A 13073-nucleotide genomic window follows, 5' to 3' on the forward strand; every position below is an offset into this window, starting at 1 on the left:
AAGATAGTCTTAAGTAACGAGATTCCTTTATTTCTAGAATTGCATTCCATCAAGAGTGCCTTCTCTTCTTTCCTGAGCTTCCCAGTGCTCACTGTCTCAATTGCTTGAATATAGTGAGTCATTAACATCTGGTTCAGACACAAAGGTATCAAAATGCTTCCAATGACCCAGGCTGAAAGCAGAAACACTAGAGTGCATATGGAATCTATTGGTCAGGCTTGTTCTAGTCTAGAGGCACGAGGGTAATATATACAACCATGGTGGAGTTTGACAGGACTAAGATAGGATGCCATAGAGGGAGATTTGTGCATTGAGTGAAGGTTAAACCAGATGGCCCCTGAGGACCTGTCCAGCCTAGATGACACAGTTGGGTGGCCAGGTTTGCTCAGTCTTAAGAACTGCCTATTTGTTTCTTCTGAGTTGCTTGTGAGCCATGCAGCCTGGATGAGATGGCAAAATCCTGTCCCATCCACACACACATTTGTAGATATTCCTTTAGGCAAAACCCTGGGAAAGTCAAGCTACTTTTTGTGTCTTTTACATGAGCATTTCAGGTTATTAAATGAACAATTCCTGGTGGCAGGGAAGGCACAACCAAGTGAAATGGAAAATACTTGAATCTTTTAGGCTGAGACAGATTGACTGGTGGTCTGATTCAGCCTGGAGGTTTACACTGATTGAATTGACTGAATTCATGCATTCCTTTATTCACGTACTTACTTATCCATTCATTTATTCTACAAGCATGAATTTATTTATCAAGTATTTTTTTTCAGCTGCTTTATGAAGCTTTTTTAAAGTTTATTTTTTTAGGGTGGTAAATATATAGGTAACAAAACATTTGTCATTCAACAATCTTCACAGTACAGCTCAGCAATGTTCTGTTCATCGTGTTAAGTGCCTCTGGTGTGTCATGTACCATGGACCCCACCATTTCCCAGTTTTCCTTTTCCGTGTTTGTCTAGGCAAGTGATTTATCACCACCTTGAGGCAAGGGAGGTGAACAGAGGAGAGTTTATGGGCCAACCTTGGTGTTTAGAGAGAAGTGAGTCAGGTGTATCAGATATCTATATGCTATTAAAATATCAAACTAAACGAAACAAAATGAAAACAACAGCTATTATTAACAGAGTGGTTTTTGTTAATTTTTTTAGGAGTAACTGAGAAAGAAATCAGTAATGTAAATATGCAAAAAAAAAAAAAAAAAAACCAAACAAGCAAAGAAATCAGTTACCGTGGAATCTATTCTACCTTATGGTGACCCTGTGTGTTACAGAGCACACACAACTGCTCGATAGAGTGTTTTTGGTTGTAAACTTTAGGGAAGCAGATCACCAGGCCTTTCTTTGATGGTGCCATTGCGTAGGTTCAAACCACTAACCTTTAGGTTAGTAATTGAGCATAAATGATTTGCATCACCTAGGGACCTTAATATGAATACAATTCATGCTTTTTTGTTTGTTTCCAGATCACCAGATTAAAAATTGACCGAAACCCTTTTGCTAAAGGATTCAGAGATTCTGGGAGGAACAGGTAAGAATAAATGGGAAAGACATTCACTGACATTTTTGTCTCTGTAGCATTATTGTCCCAATCCCCATTGGTGGCCCCTGGCTCCTTCTTTTTGGAAAAACACCTGCATGCTGGGCCACTGTGTTGACTCAGGCAGAGAGAAAAGGACAGGTGACCGAAGAATCAAAAAGCAACCTCCAAAAGGCTAAATTACCTAAATTCTTTGTTAACACTCTCTGAATCACCAAATCAAAACCATCATGGTGTTTTTTCTCTACTACATGGTACTTGGTAAACGTCCCTTAAAACAAATTTTATAGATTTATTATCACCAAAAGATGTCTTTTTTTTTTTTTTTTCTGAGTAGCATCGACAGCACCTGCAGCGATATCTCATTTATCTTGCATTATCAGGAAACAAGGAATTGTGGACAGATAACATTTTTCAGGAAATTATTACCTTTAAGAGTAAAAACTTTATTTAAAAAATTTAATCATTTTTCCTCTAGGAAATATTTCCAAAATATATTAGATGGTTCCTGCTTTAGTAAAGAAAGTTTGTAGAACACATCATGGAACCCTTTCTTGGGGACCTAAGCTTGTCATTATGATTAGGTTGTTACTGTATATAGTGAAGTTCTTAGGAATTGCTGAAACTTATAAGACTCTTAGCCCTTACTGTAAATGGCCTTAGAGATTGTGGTGTTTTTCTGGCTGACAAGTCTTCTTTCTGAATCCCTCCAAACAGTTCCCTTCCTATATAAAATTAAAATCTGTTATCTATAAAACTTAGAGTACCAAAATTGTCAGGGAACCAGCTATATTTAAAGTTATTCAGTCAGAAACTTTCATTTTATATAATCGATACTAAATCAGCAAATGCGACATTTGTGTCTTATATTGTGCATAAGCTTTGTGGTAACCACTTAAAGTTCAGACATTTTTAATGATTTGGGGGCATTTCCTTATAGTTGAATGACTCAGATTGTCAGAAGTTACACTGCTACACAAGAGAGATGTAATTTGAATATCTTTGGTATCCTTTCTGCTAATGTTTTCAGTTAAACCATCTAGTATTATATTTAAAATTACTTCATGAAATATGTAGTGCATTATATTAGAATTCAGATTTAGGCTAAAAATCATTGTGATCATTTCCTGTACAAAAAGATCTATGAAAGGACTTCTTTATAAAACTCTTTCACCAAAAAAACCAAACCCGTTGCCGTCAGAGTAGATTCTGACTCATACCAACCCTGTAGGACAGAGTAGAACTGCCCCACAGGGTTTCAAAGGAGTGGCTGGTAGATTCGAACTGCTGACTTTTGGTTAGCAGCTGAGCTCTTAACCACTGTGCTACCAGGGCTCCAAAACTCTTATAGTATATTTAAAATACATTTATATTTCTGCCAATTTTATTTACCACAAATTTTTTTAAGGTCACATCTATTGAATACATTAAAATTCACTTACACCCCCAGGTTGTAGATGACAAAACTGAGTAATACATTCTAGGTCAAACATCTAGTTAGTGGTATAGTCACACTATAACCCAGGCATACGGTTTCCAGGCCAAATGCTTTCTTAGAAGATTCTTTGTTTAAAATACGATAAAGGTGTTTATTTCCAAAATTTAACCAGTGAAAAATGTATACTTCTTCTTCCATTGGAGCCCGGTAGCACAGTACTTAAACTCTCGGCTGCTAGCCAAAAGGTCGGCAGTTCAAATCCACCAGTCGCTCCTGGGAAACCCTATGGGGAGGTTCTACTCTGTCCTATAGGGTCACTATGAATTGGAATTGATTCGAAGGCAATGTTTTTTTTTTTTTATTCTTCCATTTGAAATGGACCACCCTCTTCCTCCCCATTAGCTTATCCCAGGTCTAGGAGCCACAGCGTGCCTGTGAGCTGTTTCCTGTTGCCTCCTTTTCAGGAGTCTGCACTCTGGGTTGATTGAGGACTTGTTGTGGTAAGGAGGTCAGAGATAGAAGTTGGTCTTTTATCAAGAAGCCTCTAGATCTGCCCTGATGGTGATTCTTTGGGATAGGGCATTCACGATAGGCTCTTTCTACAAGTAGACCACATGTAGCAAGGGCATTTAAGATTTTTGGGTTGAAGCCCATGGATGGATTTAAGAGGTTCTGTGAGCACCTAGATATTGTAAGCAAAATTGTATGTGGATGAATAGGTATACATTTTTCTGGGGAGAGTTCTAGAGCTTTCTTCAGATTTTCAAAGAGGCCCACAGCCAAAAGTTAACAGTTTATGCTTTAGGCACAACTATCTCTCTCCAGGGGCCAACACCACTGACTTTAGTTCTTCAATGATTTCTTTTTCTTTCCTTCTATAACCCTAGTACCATCTAGTATTTGCTTATTTTCTTCTTGGCAGTACAAAGATTGTTTTCTTTTTCTTTTAATTTTTCCCCCATTGGAGTCTTGTTCTTCAGATTTCTGGTCATTTTTGTAAGGTTGAATTTGAGTTCTCAGTAAGTGCTTCCCTACTGGTAGGTACCTATCTGTCTTAGGCGAGGTTCTCTAGAGAAGCAAAACCAGTGATGCATCTATCTATCCATCCATCCATCCCTCCCTCCCTCCCCCATCATGTATCCATCTGTCATCTCTCTCTCTCTCTATATATATACACATACATATCTATATCTGTATATATAGATAGAAGGAGAGAAAGAGAGATTTATATCAAGGAAATGGCTCATGTGGTTATAGAGGCTGGAAAGGCCCAAGTCTGTGGGTCAGATTGGAGGCTTCTTCTGACCCTCATAGCTACAGGGGCTGGTGAACCCAAGATTGGCAGGTCAGACAGCAGATCTCTTGCTCCAAGACTGTGGAGGCTGATGAATCCTAAGATGGGCAGGTAAACTGGTAGCTCAAGTCTCAAGAACCAGAGGTCAGATGAATAGGAGGCAGATGCAGGATCCAGAGTGAGCAAGAGTCAATGAGCTTTGCCAGAAAGTCCACCTGTATTGGATGCAGGCCACAACCACAAGGAAACCCCCTTTCAACCAATTGGCTGCTCATAACAGATTTCATCATAGAGATGATTACATTATTACATAGCTACCAAACTACATCATAACTGCCAAACCATTGAGAATCATGGCCCAGCCAGGTTGACACACAACCTGAACCATCACACTGTCCTTGGAAATAGCCATCTGGATGTACTTTGACCATTTGTAACATGTATTGCATAGTTATTAAGAAATATATATGTCAGTTATTGATAAGTGCTGAGAAGAAAACTAAATCAGGTTAGGAGATAAAGTGAGAGTGGGCGCCACTTCTGTAGAGTGGCCAGGGATGGTCTCCCTGATAAGATGTCCTGAACGTTGTGAAGGAAGCTGCCAGGCTGGTACCTGATTCTAGGTAGACAGGAGCCAGCAAGTGAAAAGAGAGAAGTGTGCTGGATGTGTTTGTAGAACTTTGAGGAGGTTCTGGTGGCTACAGATAATGGTGCCTGCCCAGGAACATGGCTCAGCAGCTTGAGATGGGAGATGAAGAGGCATGGCATAGGATAGACAGCTGGAACCTAGAGGCGGTGTTGACCAGCATTAGAGTTATGATCTGGGAATTGAACCCTCCCCTTTAGCCTTAAGAATAAGAGCAATGTATCTTGAAGTCTTTGCTGCTGGTCAGGAAGTTGTGATTACATCTCAGTTCAAGTGCTGAGGTCGTACTCTCTCCTCAGTTGTTTAGAAGGCCTTTGCCTGCCTGAAGGCTAGTGAATGTCTTACTGCCCAGTTATTTGTCTGTCCTGCCCCAGTGGGCTGCTCCTTCTCGTAAGGATGCCAGGAAAGCAGAACTATGGATCCTCCCTAGCCCATTTCAATGCTTTGTTATTATTTTTTTCTGATAGCGTGGAAGTTCTTCGTTATGTCCCATCAAAACCTACAGGAGACTTTGAGTACTATTAGTAATTATGACAGCTATCTGTACTTGAATAGTTATATAAACTAGACCCTTTACTTATGTTTTCCCAAATTCTCAAAATTTGTATTTTACAAATAAGGAAACTGAGGCTCATAGAGGTTAAGCAACTTTCTTAGTGATACATAGTAAATGCTGGAGCAGGGATTAAAACCTGCACCTGCCTGACTTCAAAAATCAGTGCTCTTTCCATTCTATCGAGATAACAGCTTAAGCTTGACTTACTTTACCTTCAACAGATATGGAGAACAGAATTCTTCCTCTAAAAATTCTTCATCTTCTTAAAGACACTACTCAAGTCACCTAGCACCTTGTCTTTTCCAAATAAAACAATCTGTATATTCTCAGGCTGTCTTTATAGACTATGCCTCATGACTTTGTCATCTACCCTGTAACCCCCTATGAACAAGGGGGTTAGTAGAGGACAGGAAGCCAGGCTGAACTTTGCTAGCAGGTTAAACTGTGGTGTAATGACAATGAATTATTAAAGGTAGAAGCCACTTTGTCCTCCAGTACTCTGGGAAGCTAGATTAAAATAAGCTTGTTCTAAACCCGTTTTGCCGTTGAGTCTATTTCTACTCACAGCGACCCTGTAGGACAGCGTAACTCTGCCCTATAAGGTTTCCAGGAAGTGCCTGGTGGATTCGAACTGTCGACCTCTTGGTTAGCAGTCAAGCTGTTAACCACTGCTCCACCAGGGCTCCTGGCATAAGTACAGATATCTTATATTTCTCTTTTTTAAAAGCTCAAAAAACCCAAACCAAACCCATTGCCATTGAGTCTATTCTGACTCATAAGCAACCCTATAAGACAGAGTAGAAGTGCCCCTTGGGGTTTTCAAGGCTGTTATCTTTATGGAAGCAGACTGCCACATCTTTCTCCCAAAGAGCAGCTGGTGGGTTCGAACCACCAACCGCTCGGTTAGCAGCCAAGCACTTAAACCACTGCACTAGCAGGGCTCCTTAAAAGCTCAAAATTACCTGCTAATTACACATTACTTCTCACTAGTTGCCTGCAGGATATGTTGAGGACAGGAATAATTGATACCATTTTGCAAATGGGGAAAATTGATGGGTGAGGATATATACATATATATATTTGTTTTTTTACAAATCTTCAGGGAACTGGTGGCTGTGTGCCAGCATTAGAATCCAGTTTACCACTTTCCAACCAGTGCCTAATCTATTGCCCTTATTGTGCTAACAGAGTTCTTACAAATCTAAGATCTTCCCAATACATTTCAGACATCAAGTGACTCATACAGAGGGCATGGTTTGATGAGTTGCATATAAATGTACCCAATACATACGGATTACATTTCCTTTAAAAACACATGGGCTTAAAAATTAGTGGGGAAAGTGCTTGGCCAATGTTTTTTGGTTTTGCAGAACACAAAACATTTGTGGAATACTTTGGAGTTACAGAATTTGCCAAACCTCAAACCAAAACACGTTCAGGTTTGTCGATCTCAATCTAACCCAGCACGCCTGGAGGCTCCGGAAGGGAGGTGTGAGAGGAAAGATGGAGAGGACACAGCCACCCAGCGCACTCCCTTAAAATGTTCGCGTGCGTCTTTCTTAGTCTGAAAGCCTCTCACAGCAGTGCCATCTGAATGTGGTGCCGAGTTTCAGCAGTGTCCCCTTAAGTGTAGAGAAGAATGCTTGAGGGAGCTGTGGTTGAGGAGACTTCTTTCCCATTCTGCATATTTTCATGTAAAGAGATATCCATGGAGAAGTCTTCCTGGCTTAGCCCCATGCCCTTCTCATTCCTCTCACTGGGAACTGTAGTGACTGGTCTGGTTGCTGAGTCTGGGAGAAGGGGCTCTTAAGGACCTGTTTGCACACAGAGAGCATACCTTCCAGGCTCTCTTGCCATTGAGTGGTAAGCTTAGCAGAGAGGGCCAGCAGTTTTGGGGAGTCAGCTTATTTCAGGGAAGTTCTAGCCAGCTCATTCAGACTTCACACCTATGCCATTGTCTCCAGACAACTTTGTCAGCAGTAAAGTGGGCATTTTGGTCTTCATTGTGTCAGGTCCCTATGTGTTCCTCAGAATTGATTCTGAGCTCAGATGAGGGATAAGAGGAGATAGTCATTGTGTCTTCCAGAACCCCAGCAGGAGCCCCAGTGAGTACCCTGGTGTCAGGCCTGTGTCACCACCCTGCCTGACATAGTACTCCCTGCTTCTTTAGGAAGTGTCATTCACAAGCTTCAGTGTGAGAACTTCTCTTGACTGCTAGAGCTGCTGCTTTCCATTCCCATGTGATTAAGTCCTGGTTAGAAGTCTTTTCTGGGAGTGTGTGTGTGAGTGGGTGTGTGTGTTTGTGTACATGTGAATGTGTATGTGTGTCTGACTGTGTGTACATGTGTATATGTACATGTGAGTGTATATGTGTGTGTGTCTTTGTACGTGTGTATCTTTGAATGTGTGAGTGTCTTTGTGTGTGTGTATGTGTAAATGTGTGTGTGTGAGTGTGTGTACATGTGTGTATGTGTGTGTGTGTATTCATATTGTGGGGAAGAGTAGTAGGTGGCAGGACATTTCAGAGTGGAGACACTGACAGATTTTGCTTCCAGGTGTTGTCTCTGCAACGAGAGAGAAATTGTGTTTATTTCTAAGTTGTCCCAACTTCTAAATCTCTCAGAAATTGTGTGGCGCAAATATGGTTTTGAGTGAGGTCACTATATGTTCATCTTTAGTCAGGCCTAGCCCAAGAGCTTGTTACCTAGAGTTACCTGGAAAAATTCTCCTACTAGGAGAGACAGTAACATCGTTCTGTTCCTGGATGAATAAAATAGATCTCCTCAGTATGAGATTATGTTTGCCTCATGGTGTGTGCTCCTGGGCTCTGGCTCCTGCTAGACTGTAGGCTCCTTGAGGACTGGGACTGTACCTTTTCATGTTTCTATTCTTAGGTTTTCTCCATAGTGAAATGTATACAGAATAAAATAATTGTGTGTTTAGATACAAAACAGAAAACAAAATTGATTAATGGTAGAGAAATTAAAAGCCAGAAACTCTACAGTGAGAAAGTCTTAACCTCAACCAAGGATGGAGAGACAGAGCAACAGTGGAGAGCTAGTTTTGGACACCAAATAAGAAGGAAATAAAGAGTGAATCTGCAAATAGGCTTAGTTTGAAAGATTAAGGGCAAATTTGATTCAGTTCTGAGACTGAGTACTGCTGTAAGAAAGTAAGATTTAGCCTAAGAGGAGATTAGGCACACACCCACTTCAGACCATCTTAGCTGGCTCTGGATAGTGGGGACAAGTCCGTGTTTCTTGGCTTCCTGGAGAAGGGAGACACCTATCATTTTTCAGATTCTGTGAGCCTCAGTAAAGAAGGGGTTCCCAGAAGCTGAGTTAAAGCAGAATGAGGTTTGGTTGAGAAAGGTCTCCTAGTAGTGAAGCAAGAGGTAAAATCATGTCTTTGGAGTGGCTACCCCAATGGGGAGCCCATTCCAGGCAAAAGAGAAGGGTCATGAAGATGAAGAGAGAAGTAAGAGTCTTTGCACTGAGTCTCACTGTCGAGGAGGGACTTCGGAGGTACATCAGCTCACTGTGCTTAGCTAGAGGGGGGATGGCAACTGCAAAGGGCTTACACATTAAGGGGTTTAAGGGTTTGCCAAAGGAAGGAAAGAGGACTCTACGTGTCTCTCCTCCTACAGCTCATGTGCAAGCCTTGTTTCTGTTCGAGGTGGCTGCCAAGATTTTATCAAAAGCCCAAGTCAGTTTTGGGAATTCATATAATTTCCAGGGACCTCCTCCAAAGCAAACACATACATAAAAAGGAGAGGATTAAAATTATGATCTGTCTGGGGAGTGAGGAGTTCTTTGAACTTATCTTAAAAATGCCATAGAATGCAGGATTTTGGGTTCCTCTGTGTCAGCTCCCTTCATCCTGTCTTTAACCTTGGCCCTTACACTTACTACCAGCCTCCATTGCATCTGAGCCACCTGAAGGGGGACTGTCTCTTGTGGCGTGGTTTCCTTCAGATGTTCCCAGCTGGCATGGCATCCCAGAAGCCATTGCTACTGATCCCATGATCGGTACCAGGTAGTATGGTGTCTGTAGCCCAGAGGATTGGTACAGCTGAGAGGTTGCAAAGACCCTGTCTTAGGAACTTTTCTTAGGAGGGTATGTTTTTCTCAGTGGAGTCCACCATTGGAGGCCTGAACCAGGACAGTCAAATTGCACAGCTCAAGACCCCTGGGTTGGAAGTAGGATCCGTCACACGCATGGAGCCATTCTCCCTGCCTTGGAGAGTGAACAAATTGACAAACAGGGGAAAAAATAAACTGCCAGCTCCTCTAAGCCAGGAAGCCAGGGGAGGCACATCTCCTTTGCCTAGGCACAGGCATAAGAGATCCACGGACTTTGAGTGACTTTCCCGCTGCATAGACTTGTGTGGGCCCATTTCAACAGCATAGGCCCTCATTACTGCAGTACAACAGGGTATATACTGGAACTCTAAATTCAACTGTTTCAGCTGTGAAGTGGTAGGTTCTTGACATTTGACACTGCTCTGCCCATTAAGCAAGGTCCTCACCTAAACCCACATCAGGGGCCTGAAGACTAGTGGCTCAATCCACACCACCTAGCCACCTGCAATAGGGGCCCATGAATAAGATGTGCCCACCAGTCCTTACAGCCAACAGCATTAAGTCCGCATAGTCCAGCTACAAAACATACCCAGCTACGTGCTCTAGGGAACAGGGACACGCCTTCCTCCTGGACACTTGGGGGCAGCCGTCCACCCGCTGCCTTGCTCAGAGTGTGTTCCCCTGCTGCAGCCAGATACCTGTGCCTATACCAGTGCCTGTCTAGGGCTGTAACTGAGAGCCTACACCACACACTTGGTGGCCATCTACCTAGGCACCTGAGCTGAAACCATACAGGAGGAGTGGGCAGACTCCTGAGCTCACATAACTAGTAACAGATCTAACCACCTGGCAACAGCACATTAGAGCTTCAAAGGTGCCAATAATCAAACTAGCTCATATAAGCAGCCTATTTGGGCATATCAAAACAAAACAAGAAGCTAGGACACGGTAAGCAAACATAAAATAAATAAATATAATAAGTTATTGTTGGCTCAGAGACAACAGTCAATATCAAATCACATAAAGAGGCAATCCATGATGGCTTCAACAAGCTCCCAAAATAAAGAATCTCAGAATTTCCTAGAGGAGGAAAATTTCTTGGAATTACCAGAGGCAGAATACAAAAGATTAATATACAGAACTCTTCAAGAAATTAGGAAGGAAATTAATAAAAATGCAGAACACACAATAGAGGAAATTAAAAAGATTAGAGAAGAGCATAATGACAAATTTAACAGGCTGCAAGAATCCACAGAGAGACAACAATCAAATCCAGAAGATTAACAATAAAATTTCAGAATTAGACAACTCAGTAGAAAGTCATAGGAGCAGAATTGAGGCAATGGACGTCAGAATTAGTGAGATTGAAGATAAAGCCCTTGACGCCAATTTATCTGAGGAAAAATAAGATAAAAGAATTACAAAGAATGAAGAAACTCTAAGAGTCATGTGGGACTCCATCAAGAGGAATAACCTACAAGTGATTGGAGTACCGGAACAGAGGGGGATAACAGAAAACACAGAGAGAATTGTTGAAGATTTGTTGGCAGAAAACTTCCCTGATATCATGAAAGATGACAAGATATCTATCCAAGATGCTCATCAAACCCCACATAAGGTAGATCCCGAAAGAAAACCACCAAGACATATTATAATCAAACTTGCCAAAACCAAAGATAAAGAGAGAATTTTAAGAGTGGCTAGGGATAAATGAAGAGTCATCTACAAAGGAGAGCCAATAAGAATAAGCTCAGACTACTCAGCAGAAACCATGCAGGCAAGAAGACAATGGGATGACATATATAAAGCCTTGAAGGAAAAAAACCTACCAGCCAAGAATTATACATCCAGCAAAACTGTCTCTCAAATATGATCGTGAAATTAGGGCATTTCCAGATAAACAGAAGTTTAGGGAATTTGCAAAAACCAAACCAAAATTACAAGAAATACTAAAGGGAGTCCTCTGGTTAGAAAATCAGTAACATCAGATAACAACCCAAGACTAGAACACAGGACAGAACAACCAGATATCAACCCAGATAGGAAAGTCACAAAACTAAATCAAAGCTAAAACACTGAAAATAGTGAAACAAATGTCAATATGTAAAAGATGACAACACTAAAACAAAAAAGCAGGACTAAAAATAATGTAGACATAGATTTTGCATATGGAGAGGAAGTCAAGGCAATATAAAGAAATAAAAGACTGGTATAAACTTAGAAAAATAGGGGTAAATATTACGGTAACCACAAAGGAAACTAACAATGCTAGAAGTCAAAATAAAAAACTAGAAAAAATATAAAGACTCAGCAAACACAAAATCAACAACAGTGAAAAAGATAAACAGAAAATACATAAAGAAAAATGACTCAGCACAGAAAATTAAGTGGAACAAAGAAACTGTGAACAACACAAAAAAAAAAGACATCAAAATGACAGCACTAAACTCATACCTATCAATAATTGTGCTGAATGGAAACGGACTAAATGCACCAATAAAGAGACAGAGAGTGGCAGATTGGATAAAAAAACATGATCCGTCTATATGCTGCCTATAAGAGACACACCTTACACTTAAGGACACAAACAGGCTAAAACTCAAAGGATGGAAAAAAATATATCAAGCAAACAACAATCAAAAAAGAGCAGGAGTGGCAATATTAATCTCTGACAAAATAGAGTTTAAAGTAAAATCCACCACAAAGGATAAGAAAGGACACTATATAATGATTAAAGGGTCAATACACCAGGAGGACATAACTATAATAAATATTTACGCACTCAATGACAGGGCTCCAAAATGCATAGAACAAACTCTAACAGCACTGAAAAGAGAGAGAGACAGCTCCGCAATAGTAGTAGGAGTCTTCAGTACACCACTTTCAGTGAAGGACGGAACATCCAGAGAGAAGCTCAACAAAGACACGGAAGAGCTAAATGCTACAATCAACCAACTTGATCTCATAGACATATACCAAACACTCTACCCAACGGCAGCCAAGTATACTTTCTTTTCCAACGCACATGGAACATTCTCCAGAACAGACCACATATTAGGCCAGAAAGCAAGCCTTAACAAAATCCAAAGCATTGAAATATTACAAAACATCTTTTGTGACCATAAAGCCATAAAAGTAGAAATCAACAACAGAAAAAGCAAGGAAAAAAAATCAAACACATGGAAACTGAACAACACCATGCTCAAAAACTACTGGGTTAAAGAAGAAGTTAAGTCTGGAATAAAGAAATTCATAGAATCAAAAGAGAATGAAAACACATCCTGCCAGAACCTTTGAGACACAGCAAAACCAGTGCTCAGAGGTCAGTTTATAGTAATAAATGCATACATCCAAAAAGAAGAAAGGACCAAAATGAAAACGTTAACCCTACAACTAGAACAAGTAGAAAGAGAGCAGCAAAAGAAGCCCTTAGGCACCAGAAGAAAGGAAATAATAAAATTAGAGCAAAATTAAATGAAATAGAGAATAGAAAAACAATTGAAAGAGTTAACAAG

General features: G+C 40.7%; 1 protein-coding gene across 1 annotated transcript in view; it reads left to right on the top strand.

The window, feature by feature from the left end:
- TBX15 (T-box transcription factor 15) overlaps positions 1-13073 on the top strand; it is a 139352-nt gene that overhangs the window by 89692 nt on the left and 36587 nt on the right. Inside the window, exon 6 of the mRNA XM_004380342.1 lies at positions 1469-1533. Within this exon, the coding sequence (XP_004380399.1) occupies positions 1469-1533 (65 nt within the window). The remainder of the gene's footprint in view (positions 1-1468; positions 1534-13073) is intronic.

This window comes from Trichechus manatus, unplaced genomic scaffold (assembly GCF_000243295.1).
Source record: "Trichechus manatus latirostris isolate Lorelei unplaced genomic scaffold, TriManLat1.0 scaffold00073, whole genome shotgun sequence".
Lineage (NCBI taxonomy): Eukaryota > Metazoa > Chordata > Mammalia > Sirenia > Trichechidae > Trichechus > Trichechus manatus.